This window comes from Anomaloglossus baeobatrachus, chromosome 1 (genome assembly GCF_048569485.1).
Source record: "Anomaloglossus baeobatrachus isolate aAnoBae1 chromosome 1, aAnoBae1.hap1, whole genome shotgun sequence".
Taxonomy (NCBI): domain Eukaryota; kingdom Metazoa; phylum Chordata; class Amphibia; order Anura; family Aromobatidae; genus Anomaloglossus; species Anomaloglossus baeobatrachus.
The window spans coordinates 528,615,987-528,639,775 of NC_134353.1; the positions used below are offsets into that span (position 1 = coordinate 528,615,987).

The 23,789-nt window shown below is 44.3% G+C and overlaps 1 protein-coding gene across 6 annotated transcripts in view; it reads left to right on the plus strand.

The window, feature by feature from the left end:
* SLC24A2 (solute carrier family 24 member 2) overlaps nt 1-23,789 on the plus strand; it is a 344,055-nt gene that overhangs the window by 35,837 nt on the left and 284,429 nt on the right. For 5 of the 6 annotated variants that reach the window (XM_075316302.1, XM_075316318.1, XM_075316310.1 and 2 more), the window contains exon 2: nt 21,840-22,919. In XM_075316302.1, the coding sequence (XP_075172417.1) occupies nt 21,990-22,919 (930 nt within the window). In that variant the 5' untranslated portion in view covers nt 21,840-21,989. The remainder of the gene's footprint in view (nt 1-21,839; nt 22,920-23,789) is intronic. The other variant, XM_075316326.1, reaches the window with a different exon arrangement.

Genomic DNA, 23,789 nt, shown 5'->3' on the forward strand with positions numbered 1-23,789 from the left:
TCTTGTGAATGGAGTACAAAAGTGTATGATTGAAAACATGGTGATCTCTGACCATATCCCGGTGAGAGTGGACATCAGAGAAACGTTTAGGAGAGGGTCAGACATTATCTGGCGATTCCCGTCGTTCCTCCTCAGACAAGATAATTTTCATAAGATACTAAAAGAGTGGTGGGAGGAATTCGCAGAGGATAACAAGGAACACAGGGTGACCCCAGTGCTATACTGGGAAACGGCAAAAGCGGTCCTGCGGGGACGCGTGGTGGGGTATGCGGCAATGATTAAAAGGAAGACCAACGAGAATTACAACTATCACAGCGAGGTAGTGCGGATAGCATATTCAAAGTACTTGGCAGATAGGTCTAGCACGCTAAAAGACAAATGGTTGGAGGCAAAGAGAGGCTTTGATGAGTGGGCCAAAAAAATGGAACAATTATACTGGTCACACAAGGAAGCCGATCTTCATATATTCGGTAATAAGGCGGGAAGGATGCTGGCAAATCTGGCAAGAGGTAGTAGAAAAGTAACGGTGATCTCTAAACTGAAAACAAAGGAGGGAGAGGTAACCACAGACCCTAAGGTTATCAACAAGTTGCTGGGGGACTACTATAGAAAGTTATACGGGACAGGAAATAATCACACACCTAATGAGGAAGAATGGTTAAGACAAGCCCAAATGCCTAGCTTGACAGAGGAAGACAGGGGAGCCTTAAATAAAGACATAACAGTGGAGGAGGTGACAAGAGCAATCAGGAAGCTCAACGTCAATAAGGCACCAGGACCCGACGGTTTTAATAGCGAATTTTATAAGGTATTGAAGGAGCAGATCTCACCGGATCTAACTGCAGTTTTTAACGCAATCCTGGGAGGAGCAGAAATTCCTAGAAATGCCAACATAGCGTATATCAAATTACTCTCTAAGGGAACCAAAGATCTGGATGACCCCTCCAGTTACAGACCCATATCGCTCATCAATCAAAATCTGAAACTAATGTCTAAAATCATGGCTGACAGACTGGCCATTATTTTACCCAGGATAATATCAGACCAACAGGTAGGGTTTATCAAAGGGAGAAATGCAGTAACTAACATTAGAAAGACGATCCTAGTGGTAGACGCGGTTAGATTGGGGCGCACGGAGGGAGGGGCAAGACCTGCTCTAGTCACACTCGATGCTGAGAAAGCATTCGACAATGTCAATTGGAGATGGCTGGACAAGGTGATGGAGGCCACAGGGATTGAAGGCAGAATGAGACTCTACATCAGGGGCTTATACGCCAATTCGGGAGCTAGGGTCCATACCCCAGGCTTCCTGTCGGATGTGTTCCCCCTGATGAGGGGGACGAGACAGGTTTGCCCGTTATCACCCCTGTTATTTAATTTGGCAATCGAGCCACTATCAAGAGTACTACAAGGACAAAACAGTTTCAAAGGGATTAGGATAAGAGGAACAGAAATAAAAACAGCACTTTTTGCTGATGATGTGATATTATATATGGGGGATCCTAACGCGGATTTGCCACAGACTCTTGCCATGATTGAAAAATTTGGTTCACTTTCAGGCTTTAAGTTAAACAAAAAAAAGTGTGAGATCTTGTTTTTAAGGGGATCTCAAGGGATAACAGGTAGAAGCTTGACAGATGGTTGTCTATGTGGGATACCTATAGCACAGACATCAATCAAGTACTTGGGAGTGCATATAGGAAGATCGGTGGAAGCAATTTATAAATTGAACTATGACCCGCTGATTAAAAAAATCATAACCCAACTAAGGGGGTGGAGGGGTCTGCCCTTACCACTTCTGGCAAGATGCCACCTAGTAAAAATGATGAGCTTTCCTAGGTTGTTGTATCCCTTCCAGACGATTCCGCTATTGTTGAAACTAAAAGAAGTCAACAGACTCAACTCAGCGTATGCAGATTTTATATGGAGGGGGAAGAAACCTAGAATAAAGCTACGTACGCTGATGAAGTCAGTGGAGGAGGGAGGACTCAGTTTCCCAGATGTTAGGGGTTACAACCTCGTGTGCATTATGAGACATGTGATTGATTGGCTAAGAGGAACAAGTAGACACTCAGATTATGGTTTGGAAAATAAATACGCAGCACCATGGGATCTGACGTCTATTCTCCACTCCTCATTGTCTGGGGTTGAAGGCCATATACAAAATTCAGTGATATTTCGGGATACCTTGTTGACCTGGAAACTGGTAAGAAGGAAGTTGGGACTTGCGTGGAAGGTGTCTAAATATTTAAATCCCTGGGCAGCCCCAAGCTTCCCCCAGGGGCGAGATAACAAGCTATTTATTAGTTGGAAAGAGAAGGGTATCCAGAGAATGAAGGATGTTATGAATGTGGAAGAGAGAAGGTGGATGACAGGTCGAGAAGTACTCGACAAATACGACCTCAATAACTTTCATATCATTCAGTACGAGCAATTAAAGCATGGAGTGATTGGGGATCTTGGAGAGGTTGGAAGAGAATTGAACAGAAGCCTGATTGATGAGCTCCTGGAATGTGATGCAACAAATGTAAATGTCTCCCAAATTTATCGAACATTTAGGGGAGTGCACATATCTCGGGACGATAGTCGCACCCTTACAGCGTGGGGAAAACAACTGAAAGGACAAGAAGTGACAGGAAGCATATTGAAAGGATGGGTTCAAATGCGAAAGCACGTCATCAACTAGGGATGGAGAGACACTCAGTTCAGGATATTACATAGGGCCATTGTGGCCCATAACATTCCGGGAAGAGAGGCGCGGTGTCCCAAATGTCAAAAAGAGAAAACAGACATGTTACATGGGTTATGGGAATGTAAGGTAATTCAAAAGTTCTGGCATCAAGTCAGAATTTTGGCCCAATCAACATGGGGAATATTTTGTAAATTAGAGGTAATGGTGTGGATTTTCCATGTCTTTGAAGGAGGAGTTAGAGGGGGGCCAAATATCCAGGACAAAAGGACATTTGCAATCATTCATGACCTAGCCATGATAGCTAAACGGTGCATCTTAAGACATTGGATACGTAGGGAGGCTCCATCTACAAAGGAGGTTATCGACGACTTACACAAGCTTCTGAGATTGGAGAAACTAGAGGCGGAAAGGGATAAGGACAAGAAGACAGACAATTTTTTTGGGAGGTGGACAAACTTTATAGAAATCCATTTCACGCTGGGAGAAATAAATACTTTGGTGACACCTTTCATGCAAACCGAGTGGTACCTTCGGAATGAAATCCAGGATAGCTTGGGGATATTGAGGTTCACCTAGTGGAGACCCAGGAGGGAGGGGGAGATGAGACGTTAAGGAAGACTTAAGATACGACATTGGCACTCAAAATACTAAAGAATGACAAAGGGTTTTAAGGTTTTGTGTTACAAGTGTTTTAGGTAGAATCTTTTGCTATGCATCATTTTCAACTGAAGAACTTTAGGGACTCCCAAGCTGAAATATTACTCTTTTCTATGTCATAACTTGTCAGTTGAATGAACCCATTTTGTAATCATAATTATTTTGTAACGGTTTTATATAATTTAAAATCAATAAAAAAGGTTTGGAAAAAAAAAAAACAACTGCTGCTTTACTATACTTTACAAACAAAGATTTTCAGTTAAAATATTTTATTATGCAATTATTATTTGTTTATAGCAAATATTACATTTCTGCTATAGTTGTCCTCGTCAAATGTAGGCTGTTACATCACAAATAACAAATAATTTGTCACATTCATAATAATAACAGTGATTGGTCTTTAAAGGGAACCTGTCATGTGTGAAAACACTATTAACTTGCAGATATGTCATTAATCTGTTGGTTAATAGTGTGGGACTTGTCCGTCGCCTGCAGGTCTAATCCCACTGCCGGTAGGAAATTAACTTCAATCCTCCTGTCAGCAATCGACTTTCAGTCACGGGGGCAGCGCTGGCCGGGTTCCATCACCACTCTGTGTATGGAGAGTGATGGCTGTAACCACGCCCCCCTGTGTATATTGCAGTTGTCAGTCAGTGCAGGGGACGTGGTGACATCTAGTGCTCTTGATACATAGAGCGGTGAGTGAACCATCGCTGGCACCACCCCCGTGACTGAAAAATGGAAGCTGATTGGAGGATTCAAATTAATTTCCACCCAGCAGTGGGGTTCAATGTGCAGGTGCTGGGCAGGTTTCAAACACTATTAACCTGTAGATTAACCGATTAACAGATTATTAATTATCTGCAGGTTAATAGCGTTTTTACATTTGACAGGTTCCCTTTAACCCGATTTTGTTCTTTAAAGGGCTTTTAGATTTTCAGAAAACCGCTGACCTCAAGCACACTTTATTTTACTCACCCTCCCCAGGTCCAGCGCTTAGTCTCTGTTATTGTAAGCAGTGTTTGTTATTGTCTGTAGCTGACATTTCGTCAACAATGCTGCAGCCAATCAGTGGCTCATGCCATGTACTTAGGAATGCACACCTTTGCTCCTGAAAGTTGAAAGTCCATTTTACGACAATAATATTATTGTTCCCTTCAGTTGTTATAATTGTGACAACACCGTTATTGGTAAATAGCATCTTTGCTATTTTCTAGCTTCCTCATATGCCTCTAACTTGTGATTTTTAAGCAAAAATATTGAGACATTCCTAGTGTGTAGAAGTGTCAGCTGTAAAATACTAGCATTTTAATACACTTTAAACTTTTTCCATCTTTTCATAACTCAATCCAAGATTACATTTTAACAGCTATCAACCTTAATGGATTGGCGACCCATGTACTAGATTAACCCAGAAGAGAACACAGAAGAGGACCCCTGTGCAAGAATAATATATGGGTCCTTTGCAGTTCAGTTATTGTAATGTACAATTCTACCTGTTTTGGAGGTGGTAATGGTCTCTCTTACCTCTTGGACTCCTGTACGCTAGTTTGGCGCCCCTTAATACATTAGGGTGCCACAGGGAACTGCATCCTTACACAGGGTGCAGGGCCTACCCTCCCATGGTTCCAGGTGCCCAAGAAACCGGTGTCACTCCCATGTGCACCACAAAACCCAATCACCTCACATCAGTTACTGCCAGACACACCAGGGGGGGTTGGACTAGCTGGAAAATGGGTCAGACACTTGGGAACTGGACAGACTGCAAGAGGGAGACAGAAAGTGGAGAAGTGAGCTTCAGAGAGTGAGGAGCTGGGAGAGGTAGCTCCTGGGGAGCTAAGAAAAACTGATTGTGTCGCAAGCAGTGATCCGGGTCCAGAGGACTCGGGGACCGGTTGCAGGAACGTTGGACAGAGGCATGACGGACATAGTCTTGGAGGGACTGTCAGCACCAGAAGGGCCCAACAGAACTGACCAGTACCGAGCACGACGGGGTACAGGACCCTAGGTGAGGAGCCGATTCAACGTCCTGACAATTCACCTGAAAGGGAGAGGATCTTCAAGGACTTCCCTAGACGCTCAGAGATCAAGGGCATCAGCACAACGAGGGGGACAGGGTTTTTCCAGACACAGCAACCCAGTTAAGTCCCAAGTGCCAGCCCTTAAGAGCACGGCTACACTACACATAGTGATCAGGGCCCCCAACAGCTTCAAGCCACGGGGATCATCAACGGACAACAAATTGTGCACGGAGGCAGGCTCTGAATCACTAAGTGACACTGGTGGGACTGGATACTTGGAGAGGCTCCCAGCAGCGGAAGCTGTACTCAGAGACTTTGGTTTACCTACAGTGTGTGTGTGTGTCTCCTTTCTCCACTTCATCCAACACCACGACTACCCGCAGTGAGTACCCTGGTCCCTGCACCCTGTCCTCCCAAATCTACCAATCCCCTGAGCCCGGGCCCTTCCCTACTTGCAGAGGGACTGACACCTTGCTGCTTCACACAATCTGCCCCGGTCCTCTCTCCAGCAGCGGCGGTACTCCCATTACCGCAACCCGCAGGTGGCGTCACAAACTTTTCCCCTGTAAATAACCCCTTTTATGGATCAGAGTGTCCGCCAAGCCGGATCCAGACCCCTCGAGCTACGACGATCCCGGATCCGAGCAGCCCGACTAACACTGGGGCAGCAGACTAGCACAGGTTGCATCTATAGTGTTTCCTTCCCTGGCTTAACCTATCAGGACAAGGCATTTCTTAATTTTTGTGCTTTTATTTTTCCTTACTTCTTCAAAGAGACATTTTTTATTTTTCCTTCAACATAACTATGTAAGGACTTGTTTTTTGCAACATGAGCTGTAATTTTAATTACACCATTCATTTTACCATAAAATATACTGAAAAACATGAAAATTCCAATAGAATAAATTCCCTGTACTGTCAGACACGGCTATTACACAGTACATAGCAGGGACACATATATAAGATTATCTTAGAAGAGCAACATTTTTTTAAAATGCATTCATTTGTGGAAACTATTATTATTTTAAGATATATTGATTAAAATTAACTTTAAAATTTACTTTGTTTGTAGTAAAACCCCTTTTATTGTTGGTTCCAGAGATTGACCGTGGCATCTAAATTGTTATCAACAGTGATTGGAACTCAACTCCAACAGCTTTTGTTAGAGACTAGTGATGCATAAAACTGTAAAAGTCCAGATCCACGCAGTTTCTAAGGTGCCCGGGTGCTATCCGGATCCAGCACTCGAGAAATAAAAAAGTATAAAGGAAAAATAAATGAAACAAGAATGAAGTGAGTGCTTCATACTTACCAAGGCTCCGTCACAGCTGTACACTACTCCGGTGCGGCTGTCACACTGCTCCTGCAGCCTCCACTCATCATTGCTCATACATATGCACTGCTTTCCCCGCCCACCGACTGGCCTGGTCTCTGTGATTCGTTGCAGTCAGACGTGCCCCCGGCCTGTGTGACAGCGTCTGCCTGCAACTAATGACAGGCGGTGTCTGCATCATGAAGCAGGACGCTCAGGCTGAGCAGAGGAGGGCACATCACAGGTGCAGCTCATCCTGAGCGACCTGCTTCATGAAGCAGGCCGCTCAGGCTGAGCAGAGGAGGACACATCGCGGGCGCAGCTCCTCCTGAGCCCCCTGCTGCATGAAGCAGGCCAATCAGGCTGAGCAGGGGAGGACACATAGCAGCGAGCTCATGAAGCAGGCAGCACAGGCTGAGCAGAGGAGGACACATCTCAGGCGCAGAGATCTGCTCATCCCTCCAGGGGGTCTTACCTCCAGACCCCTGCTTTTATTATAAACAACTCCATGCCCACGTGGACTTAAACAAAGAATGTTTATTCTAAACTGGACTGCATTTTCAACGCCCCTCTATCACGTGACAAATTATGTCATACCTGGAAGGAGCCCATACATTCTAGCATCTACCTTTACTTTTGGTGCACGATCTAGATGCATGCAGCTCTGGAAGTTAATGTGCGACCTGGAAGCAGCTTGCCACATTGTCACTGAACTTTGGTGAGTACACCATGCGCTCCTATTCCCCCATCCCTTCTACCAACATTTTTAATCACCGGATTCTGGTTCCTATAGACTTATATGGGTACCTGAACCAGAGTTTTTTAAAAATATGAGCAGGGTCCCAGTTTTTTGTGACTCCGCCCAGTTCTAATAGAGACAGCTTTTACCTTTCATCATTCTATGGTAGATGTCCACAAACATGTTATAAAGTTCAGACTTTAATTGATTCCTGTTCTTAAAGCAACACTACAGTGTTTTTTTTTATTGCACCCCTTTAGTAGTGGTTTAAATTTAAGTCCCCTGAGCTCTTTCTTATACTGACCTTCCGTCGTCTTCATCCTTTTGCAGCAGCGCTCCTGTTCTGCGATGATAACTGTCTAGCCGGCAGCTCCAGTGTGTCTCGCTGTGGCTGTCGTAGAGATGCATTGAGTGCCTGTGATGTAGCTTCTGACTTCTGGCCAGTCAGCAGCTACAGGCACAAGGTGGTGCCGCGGGATTGCAGCAGCAATCACTAAATTAGGAAACCGCCAGAAGGTGAGTATACGACAGGTGGCGAGGGCTTACATTTAAAGCAACATAACAGAAGTGAAAAACAAACAAACACTGTAGTAGTGCTTTAAAGTTAATTTATCATGTCAAAAAAACGTTATTCATTTGCCGATATGGGGTTAATCTGTGGGCTAATAGCGTTCTAAGGGTAAGAACGCACTTTGCGTTCACCTACTTGCAGTTCTAAACACTTTTGTGCTTAATTGATTTGACCAAAGTTGCCTTTTTGAGAACTTTAGCGCTGAAAACGCATGCGTATTAACCACGTTTTAGATGCATTTTCAGCGCTTTTTACATGCTGTCACCTGCGTTTTGACAGATGCGTTTTGAACATCCAGACACTGCTAAATAAAGTTTAAACAGACAAACAGAATGAAAAAAGAGAAAAAAAGGATCAAATCTATATTAAAGGGAAAAATAATGAAAATAGATAGATTTCATAAAATTATAGCGGTAATATAAATTTTTTCGCTAAAATAGCAATAAGTGCATATTTTTCTTAAATTTAATTGTCGGATTATGTGTGTGTGTGTGTAAAGGGATATGTAAAATCATTATTTTGATGGCCAAAAAGCATGCGTTTTGGAAGTCCAAAACGCATGTTTTCTGCACATAAAAAGCAGGTAAAACCAGGGCTGTGGAGTCGGAGTCTGAGCCGTGGAGTCGGAGTCGGAGCTCATTTTGGTGGAGTCGGAGTCGGTATAAAATGCACAGATTCCGACTCCTAAAATATATAGTAAATTGGGGACAGTAGTGTAATGCAGAATGTGCTGAATATTTTACTAAATAATAATATTTAGTATAATGCTTATATTTAAGTGAAAAATGTATTGTAGTACAATGTGAACATCACACATTTAATTATTTTTATGATACAATAATCAATATATTTGGATAGAACATAGAATATACTTATTAGAATACAACTCTAGAACACAAAAAACGAAAAAATTGTAAATATGTAACACTATATATATATATATATATATATATATATATATATATATATATATATTGTGAGGTAGCGTCGTCGGCTGCGCTGCAGAAGACACGGGATCCAGGCACCAAGGTTCACAGCACACGGTTTATTCCAAAGAAAAAGTTCACAATAGTACATAGGTGCCTTTCCGGCAGAGAACTCAGGGAGATGTGATCACCCCCTCACACCCGGCACACCTGCCCTTGTTCCTGAATCTATTTATCCCTCCCTTCAGCCTGTAGGGAAAACAGCATTAACCCTATAGTGGATTATCATGGAGTGAGCACAACCGGGGCGAGACATACCGGCCGTCATAGATAACCCCGGTCACAGTCTCACATACCCCCCCCCCTCAGTTCAAGCGTGCGGGGTTGAACTCCAGCCATCAAACACGGGCCGCGGGACAAGGCATCGGCGTTGCCCTGCAACCTACCGGTCCGGTGTTCAACCGTAAACCGGAATTTCTGCAGAGAAAGGAACCACCGGGTAACCCGGGCATTCCGTTCCTTGGCGGACCTCATCCAGACCAGTGGAGAGTGATCCGTCACCAAGCGAAACTGCCGTCCCAGCAGATAATAGCGTAGGGACTCCAAGGCCCACTTGATCGCCAGGCACTCCTTCTCCACTACGCTATAATTCCGCTCGGGAGGGGTGAGCTTCCTACTCAAGAAGGTGACGGGGTGTTCCTCCCCCTGAACCACCTGAGACAGCACTGCCCCCAGGCCGACCTCCGAGGCGTCAGTCTGTACAATGAACTCCTTCCGGAAATCAGGGTTGACCAGAACGGGCTGTCCGCACAGGACCTCCTTCAGGGCCCGGAAGGAGTCCTCGGCCTGCGGAGTCCAGCGCACCATGACGGACTTCTTGCCTTTGAGAAGGTCCGTCAAGGGGGCTGATAGTCCCGCAAAATCCTTTACAAACCTCCTGTAGTACCCCACGATACCCAGGAAGGCCCTAACCTGCTTCGTGGTCAGGGGTCTAGGCCACTTCTGGATCGCCTCAACCTTGTTAATTTGGGGCTTAATCACTCCTTGGCCTATCACGTAGCCCAATTAGCGGGCTTCCGTGAGTCCCAATGCACATTTCTTGGGATTGGCTGTCAATCCGGCTGTTCGAAGCGCGTCCACCACCGCTTGTACCTGTTCCAAGTGGGTCTGCCAATCGGAGCTGTAAATAATGATGTCATCCAGGTACGCTGATGCATACGCCTGGTGGGGTTCCAGCACTAAGTCCATCAACCTCTGGAACGTGGCCGGAGCGCCATGTAACCCAAAAGGCAAGACAACATAGTGGAAGAGACCCTCCGGCGTAACAAAAGCGGTTTTCTCCTTGGCGGACTCCGTTAGTGGCACCTGCCAGTACCCCTTGGTCAGGTCGAGCGTGGTAAAATATCGCGCCTGTCCCAGCCTATCAATCAGCTCATCCACCCGGGGCATGGGGTAGAGATCGAACTTGGATATTTCGTTCAATCTCCTAAAGTCATTGCAGAACCTTAAGGAGCCATCGGGTTTTGGTATTAGGACAATCGGACTAGCCCATTCACTCCGGGATTTTTCGATGACCCCCAGGCGTAACATTGTCTTTACTTCCTCCGATATGGCTTGTCGTCGAGCCTCCGGTACCCGGTATGACTTCAGGCGTACCTTCAGGTGGGGCTCGGTGACAATATCGTGTCGTATCAGACTGGTCCTACCGGGCAGCTCGGAGAAGACATCGGGGTTCTGCTGAACCAACCGTCTGGCCTCTCGCCTCTGTTGCTTGGTGAGGGCTTCTCCAATCCTTACTTCCGGTTCTTCCTCTCCGGAGGTCGCTGGAGCCGGATGTGAACGACCCGAAGAGGAGGGAGGTGGGGAAAAAACAGCCATCAGGCTTTCCCGTTCCTGCCAAGGTTTTAATAGGTTGACATGGTATATTTGTTCAGGTTTCCGCCTACCGGGCTGCAATACTTTATAGTTAACCACCCCGACACTTTCCTTTATCTCGTAGGGGCCTTGCCACTGAGCCAGGAATTTACTCTCCGCCGTGGGGATTAATACCAACACCCGATCCCCGGGTTTAAAGGTCCGCATGGTGGCTTGTCTATTGTAGCGGCCGCTTTGCGCGGCCTGAGCCTCCTGTAAATGCTCCTTCACAATTGGCATGACCGCGCTTATGCGGTTCTGCATACCCAAAATGTGTTCAATCACACTTTTATGGGGGGTGGGCTCTTGTTCCCATGTTTCTTTTGCCAGGTCCAACAATCCCCGGGGATGTCGCCCGTATAACAATTCAAAAGGCGAAAACCCCGTGGATGCCTGTGGTACCTCTCGTATGGCAAACATCAAATAGGGAAGCATCATATCCCAGTCTTTCCCGTCTTTTGAGATCACCCTTCTTAGCATGGTTTTCAGGGTTTTATTGAAACGCTCGACTAAACCGTCCGTTTGAGGATGATACACAGACGTACGCAACTGCTTGATCTGGAGTAGCCGGCATAGCTCTTTGGTCACTTTAGACATGAATGGGGTCCCCTGATCCGTAAGGATCTCCTTGGGCAACCCCACCCGGCAGAACACAGCAAACAACTCCCGAGCTATAAGCTTGGCTGCAGTATGTCTGAGAGGTATCGCCTCTGGATACCGGGTGGCATAGTCAACGATCACTAGGATATGCTGGTGCCCTCGAGCAGACTTTACGAGGGGCCCCACCAGATCCATCCCTATCCGTTCAAAAGGGACTTCTATAATGGGTAACGGTACCAACGGACTGCGAAAGTGGGTCAGGGGTGCGGTAAGCTGACACTCCGGGCAGGTTTCGCAGAACCGTTTTACCTCCCCAAAGACCCCGGGCCAATAGAACCTTTGCAATATTCGCTCCTGCGTTTTCTTGACCCCTAGGTGACCACTCATCAGGTGTTTATGAGCCAAGTCGAGGACCCGCCGGCGATACGGCTGGGGCACCACCAACTGCTCCACCCCTACGCCCCGTATTTCATCTACCCGGTAGAGTAAATCCTGTTTAAGAGCGAAATGGGGGTATCTTACCTGGGCACCAGGCAGCTGTGCCACCCCGTCAACTACTGTCACCCGACTCCGGGCATGTATTAACGTAGGGTCCTGGAGTTGGGCTGTCCCAAACGTATCCGGGGACGCCTCCAACTCCGGGATGGGCTCGACCGTCTCAGCCTCTCCTGCCAATACCTCTAGGGGCGACCTATCAGGTTCACATCCTGTCCCTATCATGGGGACCCCTACGGCAGGCGTCCCGGATTCAGGATTGTAGGGCTCAGGTCCCGGACTGACCAATATCTGAGGGGACTTATGAGGTCCCTTCCATAAAGTCCAAAAATAGGGCAGATCCCTTCCTAGGATCACATCATAGGGAAGAGTATTAATAAGTCCCACCTCATGTTGCACCTGACCGCAAGGTGCTGTGATGGTGACTATCCCCGTGGGATAGTCTCGGCGGTCCCCATGTATGCAAACCACCCCCACGGTACGTCCTGTGGCCTTTACTTTAGCCCTTAGGGTTGATCGCACAAGGGTCACTAAGCTTCCGGAATCCAACAAGCCTATAACCGGACATCCATTCACCTGAATTTGGCACAAGTGGGGCTCAGTCTCTGGGTAGACCAGGTCAGCGATACACACCACCTGAGCATACATTGAACCCCGCCGGGTAACCCCACAATCCATGGGCTCCGGGGTGAGTGGACACTGGGCTTCCATATGTCCCACCCGCTGGCACCGCCAACATCTAATAGGGAAGGACACCCCCTTGACGAGTTGTCGTTTAGGGTACGTAGTTTTCCGGACCTCAGGGACGGAGGGTGTGGTTTCAGACGGGACGGTAGCGGACTCCCGCACCGGTGTCAGCGGTGGGTCCTTGGCCCTAGGCTTAGAGGGACCGGACCGACGGGCGGTACGCAAAGTCTCAGTGTCCCGTATCAAGTCCTGCGTAGCCACATGCCGCTCTACCAGGGACACTAATTGGTCCAGGGTACTCGGGTCACCCTGTCCGACCCACCGTTGAACGGTGACGGGTAAAGTGCGCACAAAACGATCCACTACTACCCTTTCCACCATTTGCGCCGGGCTCAGAGTGTCAGGCTGCAACCACTTTTTTACAAGATGCAACAAGTCATAGGCCTGGGAGCGTACGGGTTTGGCTTCCTCAAAGAACCACTGATTTACCCGCTGAGCCCGTACATAGGTATTCACCCCCAACCGAGCCAGTATTTCGGCTTTCAGGGTCACATAGTCAATGGCGTCCTCGGTACAGAGGTCCAGGTACGCTTTTTGGGGTTCCCCCGTCAGATAGGGCGACAATACCTCAGCCCACTGCGGGGTCGGCAGCTTTTCCCGCTCGGCCACCCGCTCAAACACCGCCAGGAACGCTTCCACATCATCACCCGGGGTCATCTTTTGCAACGCTTGTCTCACCGCTTTCCGGACGCTGCCGTCGTCATCCGGTCCCGGGGTTGTTGCTGCCGGTCTGGCACGGATCGACTTGGCCAGGAGAACCATCTGTTCTTGGTGCCTTTTTTCCTGCAATTGCAAGGCTTGCTGCTGACGTGCATTGGCCTGCTCCATCTGTTCTTGGTGCACTTGCAAGGATTGCTGCTGACGTGCATTGGCCTGATCCATCTGTTCTTGGAATTTTTTTTCCTGCATTTGCAAGGATTGGAGCAGGTGTGCATTGGTTTGTAGCTGCTGTGCATTAGCCTGTTGCTGCTGTGCATTAGCCTGAGCCAAATGCTTTAGTATGTCCTCCATGGCGTCGCCGGGTTTGGGCTGTAGTATAGCCGCTCGAATCCAGGACATGCGCAGCTGGGTCACCAGGGATGGATGCTACACCTCACCGGCTGTCATGCCCGCCGATTCTCCACCATATGTGAGGTAGCATCGTCGGCTGCGCTGCAGAAGACACGGGATCCAGGCACCAAGGTTCACAGCACTCGGTTTATTCCAAAGAAAAAGTTCACAATAGTACATAGGTGCCTTTCCGGCAGAGAACTCAGGGAGATGTGATCACCCCCTCACACCCGGCACACCTGCCCTTGTTCCTGAATCTATTTATCCCTCCCTTCAGCCTGTAGGGAAAACAGCATTAACCCTATAGTGGATTATCATGGAGTGAGCACAACCGGGGCGAGACATACCGGCCGTCATAGATAACCCCGGTCACAGTCTCACAATATATATATATATATATATATACATACAGTATACACACACACACACACGATAAATACACACACAAGATATATATGTAATCTACTGTATATTACATATTTACAATTTATTACAGTTTTTTGTGTTCTAAAGTTGTATCCAATAAATATATTTTATGTTCTATACAAATATATTGATTATTGTATCATAAAAATTATTAAATGTCTGATGTTCACATACACATGTTTATGTACTACAATACATTTTTCACCTAACTATAAGCAATATATATAAACAACATCTGAACATAACCATGTGGGGGAAATTTTTGGTGGTCACAAAGGATCACCATAACCCCTATAGAGGACAAAAAGGATACAAAATCCCTGGTAGTGACTCCATATATACATATAAAGACCAAAGAAAGGAGTCAACAAAACTACCTTCATGCAAATACAGTATTTTTATTAAACATTAGTATGACAAACACAATAAAAATTCAAGGTGTGCTGGCAAGGATGCAGACAGAGGTGGGACATGCATACCATTGCTGGCCATAAATATATTAGATATCCTCTAGCTGGGAACAATGTGTCATGAATAGTAATTTACCACAGTGAAGTACTCAGTGGTTAACCAGTGAAATACATACAGTGCAACATAGTGCAGGGATGTAATTACTGTTTTGGGCAGGCAATCAGCACAAAATCCTAACTCAATAGAGCATATCGCTCCCAGGAAGTATAAAGGGAGTGAGAGGGTCGCCCCTTTGTGAAGAAGCCCTCGCGAAACGCGTCGGGGTCTGTGGAACTGCATCTCTCTTGCTGGCTTGGCTACTATGGGTATGTGTCATCTTTAACCTTCTTTAAACTTATGTCTCTTATGGTTACCAGTGTTTGGCAGGAGTGGAAGTGGCATCCTCTCACTCCCTTTATACTTCCTGGGAGCGATATGCTCTATTGAGTTAGGATTTTGTGCTGATTGCCTGCCCAAAACAGTAATTACATCCCTGCACTATGTTGCACTGTATGTATTTCACTGGTTAACCACTGAGTACTTCACTGTGGTAAATTACTATTCATGACACATTGTTCCCAGCTAGAGGATATCTAATATATTTATGGCCAGCAATGGTATGCATGTCCCACCTCTGTCTGCATCCTTGCCAGCACACCTTGAATTTTTATTGTGTTTGTCATACTAATGTTTAATAAAAATACTGTATTTGCATGAAGGTAGTTTTGTTGACTCCTTTCTTTGGTCTTTATATAAGCAATATATGTAGGAGTCGAAGTCGGAGTTGGAGTCGGTGCAAGAGAAATTGAGGAGTCGGAGTCGAAGGTTTGGCTTACTGACTCCACAGCCCTGGGTAAAACGCAGGAATTTGAAGGAATCTTGGTTTTTGCCATTCTCATTGACTTCAATGTTAGCAAAACGCACCCAAAATGGCAAAAACAACTGACATGCTGCTTCTTTGAACGCATGGTTTTTGCCACAAAATATGAAAGAAACGCAAAGTGCGGTCTGAAAATCACCATTTTCCATTGACTTTGCTGGAAAATCAAAACGCATGCCTTTTGGCATGCAAAAAGGTGCTTCTCAAAACGGACCTAAAAAGCAGCAAAAACGCATGTGGAAACGCAAAGTGCGTTCTTACCCTTAAGCTCTGGCTTTCAGTCTTAGGGACATGGCCAGAGCAGTTTCCGTCATTTTGATCATGCCCCTGCATTGACTGACAGCCAGGTCAGTACTGATACAATGCAGAGCCGAATGTCAGTGCTTGGGACGCAGCTTCAGCCACCGCTCACTGTGTACTCAGTGGACACTGAAAACTGCTATGGCTGCTCCCCTTTGACAGTAATGGTGGCTGCTGGGATGAATAAAGTTCAGTTTAGACCCGGTTGCTGGGCTTTCATTGCAGCGGCCAGACAGCTTTAGAACACTATTAACCTACAGATTAACACCATATCTGCAGGTTAAGTGTATGTGCGCACACTGCAGCTTTGTTTCTCTGGCGAAAGACGCACCTCTGGCAGAAAAACGCACCATAAAAAAGCATGCGTTTTGCCGCGTTTTCGATGGTGCGTTTTTGCCCCTGCATTTTTTTAACATTTTCAACGGCAAAATGGAGGGAAAACGCAGAAACAAAGTGACATGCTGCTGTTTTTTCTGCAACCAAAACTGCAGGCAAAATAGAAGCAATGTGCACACAGCCTTTTTGGATTTCTCATAAAGTTTGCTGGGGAAGGTCATACATGCACTTTAGGACCACAAACTGCACCCAAAAAAGCAGCAAAAAAATCAGCATGCTCACAAGGCCTAATAGCATTTTTTTTACATGATAGGTTCCCTTTAACCCCTTCACGATTGCGGGCAGTAAAGTTACGTCCTATTTTTACGTGACTTAACGACCAGGGACGAAACTTTACTGCCTAAAATTCATTTGATTGCCGTGGCCATAGCAACGGCTTTCAAATGATGTCCCCTGCTGTTTCTTACAGCAGGAGACCTTTGCTTGACCCAAGGGGTTGGCATCGCCACCCCCCATCGACGATCGTTGTAATTGGCTGTTCAAATCTGAACCGCCAACCACATCAATCGCAATGGTTTCGGCTAAAACAAATGCCTCAATCAGTGCGATCCTGTGAGATCCTGCTATGAGATGCTGCAGCAGCTGCAGCAGATCGTAGCTGGAGATCAAACATGGAGCCCCCTCAGCCCCTGCAGCACTGATTGGAGCGATCTTGCTATGACGTGCAATCACGCCAATTAGCATGCAGTGGGGTGGTCTGACCTGGGGGTAACCGCCCACCACAGGCTTGTGTTAGCCTGGGGAGCCCTTTCCAGGCATGTCTGCGCCGTACACCGGCTGGTACATGTAGTACCACACCGCTGCTGTTTTCTGATACCTGCTCCCCCTGTGAGTATTGTGCTCTCCTGTGATGCCCCTGCACACTCCCATGATGCCCTTGCGCGCTCCCGTGATGCACGTGCGCGCTCCCGTGATGCCCCTGCCCCCTGCCGATGTGTTCCCCTGCCGATCTGCTCCCCCTCCCCTCCGCGACCTCTATTCTGCTCCCATTCTTCTGTTTCTCCGGTCTCCCCCTCCTCCCTCTCCATCTGCTGTTCCTCCGACGTCCCCTACCTGCTGTCACCGGGTCGTCCGAGGTCTTCATTAGTCCGATCCTATCTACCTCCATCGCTGGGTCCTTCCTGGGTCCTCACACATAAGCTGTCCAACTTCCTGCCTGCTGCTCCTGTAATAAGCTGTCCATCTTGCTGCCTTCTATTCCTCTTGCAGTTCCTCTGGTCAGTGATCCTCCTGCTAATCCTCTGGGTCCTGTGAATATAATTTTTTTTTTCCTGTATCCCCTGTCCGTTTTTACACCTCATCCGTCTGTCTGTCCCGCCAAGCGCTGATCAGTGATGCACATAACGTATCTGCATCCGTGCTCAATTTTCGACGTGACTTTATTTTTTTCCTTTTTGTATCTCATCTGTCCGTGCGTCCAGCAGAGGTTGATCAGTGATGCACATCACTGCTTGGCGTCTGTGCGTTTGAAAAGTTAAATGGCCCTCCTTCTTTTCCAAGCCCTGCCGTGCGCCCAAACAGTTGAATTCCACCACATATAAGTTATCGGCGTCCTCAGGAGAAATTGCACAATAAATTTTATGGTGCATTTTTCCAGATACCCTTGTAAAAAAAAAGCTACCTGGTTGAAGCAAAAATTTTGTGGTAAAAAAAAAATATTTTCACGGCTCAACGTTATCAACTTCTGTGGAGCCCCTGGGGGTACAATTGCACACCAAACATCTAGATAAATTCCTTGAGTTGTCTAGTTCCAAAATGGAGTCACTTGTGGGGGGAGCTCCATTGTTTAGGCACCTCAGGGGGTCTCCAAATGCAACATGACTTCTGCTAATGATTCCAACCAATTTTGCTCTCAAATGGCGCTCCTTCTCTTCAGAGGCCCGCCATGCACCCAAACAATTACTTTCCACCACATTTGAGGTATCGGTGTACTCAGGAGAAATTGCACAATATGTTTTATGCTGCATTTTTTCCTGATACCCTTGTGAAAAAAAAGCAATTTGGTTCAAGTAACAGTTTTGTGGTTAAAAAAAAAAATATATTTTTTTTTTCATGGCTCAACATTATCAACTTCTGTGAAGCCCCCGGGGGTTTAAAAGGCTCACCAAACATCTAGATATATTTCTTCAGGGGTCTAGTTTCCAAAATAGGGTCACTTGTGGGGGGGCTCCATTGTCTAGGCACCTCAAGGGGTCTCCAAACCCGAAATGGCGTCCGCTAATGAATCCAGCAAATTTTGAATTAAAAAATTCAAATGATGCTCCTTCCCTTCAGAGCCCTGCCGTGCGCCCAAACAATTGATTTTTACCACATATAGGGTATTGTCATACTCAGAAGAAAATGCACACTAAATTGTAGGGTGCACTTTCTCTTTTCTCCCTTGTGAAAATGCAAACTTTTGTGGCTAAAGTAACATTTTTGTGTAAAATTTTCATTTTTCCCTTCCACATTGCTTTGGTTCCTGTGAAGCACCTAAAAGGTTAATAAACTTCTTGGATGTGGTTTTGAGCAGTGTGAGGGGTGCAGTTTTTAGAATGGTGTCACTTTTGGGTATTTTCTGTCACCTAGGCCTCTCAAAGTCACTTCAAATGTCATGTGGTCCCTAAAAAAGTGGTTTTGTAAATTTTGTGGGAAAAATGAGAAATTGCTGATATAATTTTCAAAATGTTCTCAAAGTTTCCAAAATTTTCACAAATTAAAGCAAAAATATCGGCCTAAGTTTAACACTATCATGAAGTACAATATGTCACAAAAAAACAATGTCAGAATCGGCCGGATCCGCTGAAGCATTCCAGAGTTATAACTTGTCAAAGTGACAGTGGTCAGAAAGGCAAAAATGGCCTGGTCATTAGGGTGTTTTAGTCGCCAGGGGGTGAAGGGGTTAAATAAAACAAATCGCAGATTCACGCTTTAATGTGATACCATTGATTGAAACTACCAGATTAATTTGATTTTCAAATTATCTGCCAGTCCTAAAGATTCATATACATGCTAGTCACAAATATCTGATATTGGATAATTTCGCTAGAGAAAATGACAAAATCTAATATTTGTTACTCATTTGTTTAATTTGTTATAACTATCTAACAAGTATGAAAATCTCATATAGTTATAGCTCATATTTATGCAAAATATGAAAACTTCTGAAGGGTTCACAAACCTTCAGGCACCACTGTTTTCCGTGAAAGAGAGGTTAGCTATAAGGCTATATAAAGTTTGTGAGAGTAGGACAGGTTTTACATGCAGTATTAAAATCTTAGAGGATAGGGACTTCACATAAATCTCTGTGGATGCCTTGACAACCTTGGTCTTCTGTTTTTTTTTTCTAATTGCACACTTGTATTATATTTTCTGATGATTATGTAATGCTGCTATTAAAAGCATTTAGAGATATGCTGTACAGTAGCAACATGGACCACAAGAACATGAGATGAGCAGGACACACCATCGGAGCAACCTGTGCAGCCGCACAGGGGCCAGAGAGGAAAGGGTGGGCAACCTTCTACCTCCAAAGCAAGTGGAATCATGCATTATGATAAGTTCTTGTACTGTAAAGGGCCCATATATTGTGCTATCCTTTTCTGTTTATGTCCACTCCTGGAGATGAGATGACGGAAATATGAGGAGACAACTGAAAAGTGTTAACTACAGAATAGGAAGTACCAAACTACTATAAGCCTCAATATCCAGAGTGACTGAAAACTGATGCATTTCAGGGTTTGTTTGTTTTTTATATTTATATGCAGGTAGAGGCATGTAAACCCCGCCATCTTTAGAAATATATTTGATATATAAACTTAATAAATTTATAAAAACAATAAGTATTTTTCTGATTACACATTTCTTTTAAAAGTACAGTAGTGTGCATAAACTTTTATGATGAACTGAAAACCATAGCTGATCTGCTAATAAAGACAACCTAATTGATTGTTATACATTGATGACCAATTCTTAGGTAATGATATAAACAGAGTACATAGTGAAACACTACAGCTCCTTACACACTTTAGTTTAAAAAAAAAAATTATATTTTTGTTTAGAAATAGTAACAAATAACACATACAGTATATGGTATTGCTGCTATTTTACTACCTGTAACATGAACAAAACTTTTTTTTAAAGTTAATTTACTTGAAAGTGGATAGCTTCCAACCTTAACTCAAAAAAGTAATAAAAGCTAGTCAAATTATTATCTGTTCCACAAAAAATATGCCCAATACAGCTACACTAATGCAAAATAAAAATATTGATCTTCAGAATAGTCTTAAGGGTGCTTTTACACGCTGCGTCATCGCTAGCGATTGCTAATGATGTCGAGCGCGATACCACCCGCCCCCGTCGTACGTGCAACATTTGGTGATCGCTGCCGTAGCGAACATTATCGCTACGGCAGCGTCACACGCACATACCTGGTCAGCGACGTCGCTGGGACCGCCGAACAATCCCTCCTTCAAGGGGGAGGTGCGTTCAACGTCATAGCGATGTCACTGCGGCATCACTAAGCACCCGGCCAATAGAAGCGGAGGGGCAGAGTTGAGTGGGACGTAACATCCCGCCCACCTCCTTCCTTCCGCATTGCCGGTGGAGGCAGGTAAGGAGATGTTTGTCGCTCCTGCGGTGTGACGCCGCAGGAACGAGGAACAACATTGTACCTGCTGCAGCACTGATATTAAGGAAATGAGCGACGTGTCAACGAGCAACGATTTTTCACGTTTTTGTGCTCGTTGATCGTCGCTCATTGGTGTCTCACGCTGCGATGTTGGTAACGGTGCCGGATGTGCGTCACTAACGACATGACCCCGACGATAATTCGTTACCGATGCCACAGCGTGTAAATCACCCTTTAGTGCGGAAAGTAGGCCATTGAACTGTTTGTTCATGGCATGTGACATACATGTATGTTACAAATCGAGTGTGGGTGAATGAAACGGAATCTGGAGCTGAGCTCACTTTATACATGCTAGATACTGGCTATGTTATAAAAAAAAAAAAAGGATGTTTGATTTGTAGCCCCGTTTGTAAAGGTTTGATCTATCAAAAAAATATTTTTTTTTAACCTATACAGTAAATAGTGTAGGAAAAAAAATCAAACCAGCAGAAAAGATGTTTTCAGTCATCCTGCCTCCCTAAAAAGTGTAACAAAAAGCAATCAAAAGTTATGTACACCAAAAATGACAATAAAAACTACAGCTCTCTCACAAAAAAAACATGACTTCAGAGAGCTTCATGAAAGAAAAAATACAAAAGCTATGGCTCTTGAAAGGAGATGAAAAAAATGAAAGTGCAAGAATTAAAAAATTTGTGGACATAATTAGAAATACTAAAAAAAATCCTATTTAACTTAGCGATGCGAATCGACAAAACAAGCCAAATCCTGCCAAATCTGGGCACAGACTTCACTGCAGGTTTGTGCTCCTGAAAAATGTTATGGTTTAAGCCATGTAAAGTATATTATTAGCTAAAGAACAAATGTTAGCTGATAGCTTTCAGGTTTACACTTGCCAATCAAGTGAGAATCATTAGAAACGGGTATTTTTTATTTCAGCAAATTCCTAACCTGTATAAAGATTCTAAAACACATTGAAATTAAACTGATAACACTGTTGTGCGTATGTGATTGAATTATTGATTAACAATATTTACTTTTCTTTTACTGTTTTTAGGCATGAATGAAATATCTACAAAAGGAAATCTACGCAAGAAAAAGCTTTCACATCTGTTGAAGAGCTAAAAAAAGTGAAAATAAAAGCATGTCAATATATTGGATTTTTCTATTTTTGTAATTCCTAGCATTTTTGTTAAGGAGATTGAAAATGGGCCTCCATGAAAAATCTGCTGACAACATCTCTAAAAGCTGCTGCATAGGAAAATCATTTCCTCGCCACAACCAGAAAAATCCATTTTTTCATAAGAAACTGAGATTTATTAGAATACTGGGTCTTTTATTCAGTATAACAGCCATAAGCACTTTGTCCACTTCAGTTGGTGCCTTTCTAAAGACAGAGCTTTACAGCAATGACGTGACCAGTGCTACAAATAGCCATACTTCGATGCAACGGCATCAACGAAATCTGATGGACTTTGCTGAGCAAAACCAGAATGATACCCCTGGGTCCACTATTTCCATGAACTATAAAAATGAAAAAAATAAATCTGTTTCTAAGGGGGAATACCCAGAAGACATTTTTTCTTTAGAAGACAGAAAGAGGGGTGCTGTTGTGCTCCATATATTTGGGATGATTTACATGTTTATAGCACTAGCTGTAGTTTGTGATGAATTTTTTGTTCCCTCATTAACAGTCATCACTGAAAAACTGGTGATTTCTGATGATGTGGCAGGAGCAACTTTTATGGCTGCTGGTGGATCCGCCCCAGAACTATTTACATCATTAATAGGAGTATTTATATCTCACAGCAATGTTGGTATTGGAACCATCGTTGGATCAGCAGTATTCAATATCCTCTTTGTAATTGGCATGTGTGCTTTATTTTCTAAGGAGGTGTTAAACCTCACCTGGTGGCCACTGTTTCGAGATGTGTCTTTTTATATTGTGGGATTGATTATGCTCATAACTTTTTTCTTGGACAATTTCATCCAATGGTGGGAGAGCCTCATGCTTCTCATAGCTTATCTAACATATGTTACTTTTATGAAGTTCAATGTCCAAGTAGAAGACTGGGTGAAGAGGAAACTGAACCGGAACAAGGTTGTTAAGGTATCGTCTACTAATTCTGAAGGAAAGGTTGGTTTTGTTTTAGTATTTGATTAAATATTGTAACATATAATGTCAGGGGATAAAAGCATGTAATATAAGTGTAATAAGGGCAGGTAGAGTATCAAATATATAGTATTTTAGGGTACTCTTATTTCCTTTGTTATTGAAATTTGTGCTACAGTATCAATTGTAAAATGATAAATGCTCTTTTCTGAATCCGATTTTGCTGGTGTTCAAATACTGTGCTCAAAATAAAATGGTGTATGATATTAATGCAAATATCTTAAGCATACCATATGTTCTAATTAACATTGTTGTTCAAACATTGTATACTGTGCAGCATTTTTTTTTGCTGTGGGTTTATGCTCTGATCCTGTTGTGTAAGTTGACAGACACAGAAGGAGATTTAAGAAGTGGTGATGGGTATATAATATAGTGGAGTGCCAGAAAGCCTATTTAGCAGGGAGACTATAGACAAGGTAATCCTTAACTGAGTGATGTTAAATAAAGTCAGTGAATTTGTGGTAGATTGCTTCAAATCGTTATAGATGTATGAGTTTTTTTTATAGATGTTATGGGCAGAAGCATGTGCATGGTGCCTTTACAGAATCATTCAGAATCAGCATGACTCCATACTACATAAGGGCAGTTACTCCATGTTCCACCATAGAGTTGATATTATAATGCTTCTGGGGAATAATGTCCCTGTAATATGGCATGTGAAGTAACATTTATTTTAATCAAATTTATATGAAATCCAATACAAAAGAATCCTTTTTCATCCTTATAAAATCTAGGGCATACTCAAGTAGAATTTTTTATCCCTTCCTGCCAGTGTCATTTTTAATTTTTGTTTTCTAAATTTTTCCCTATACTAAAGGATATTTGCATCAATAT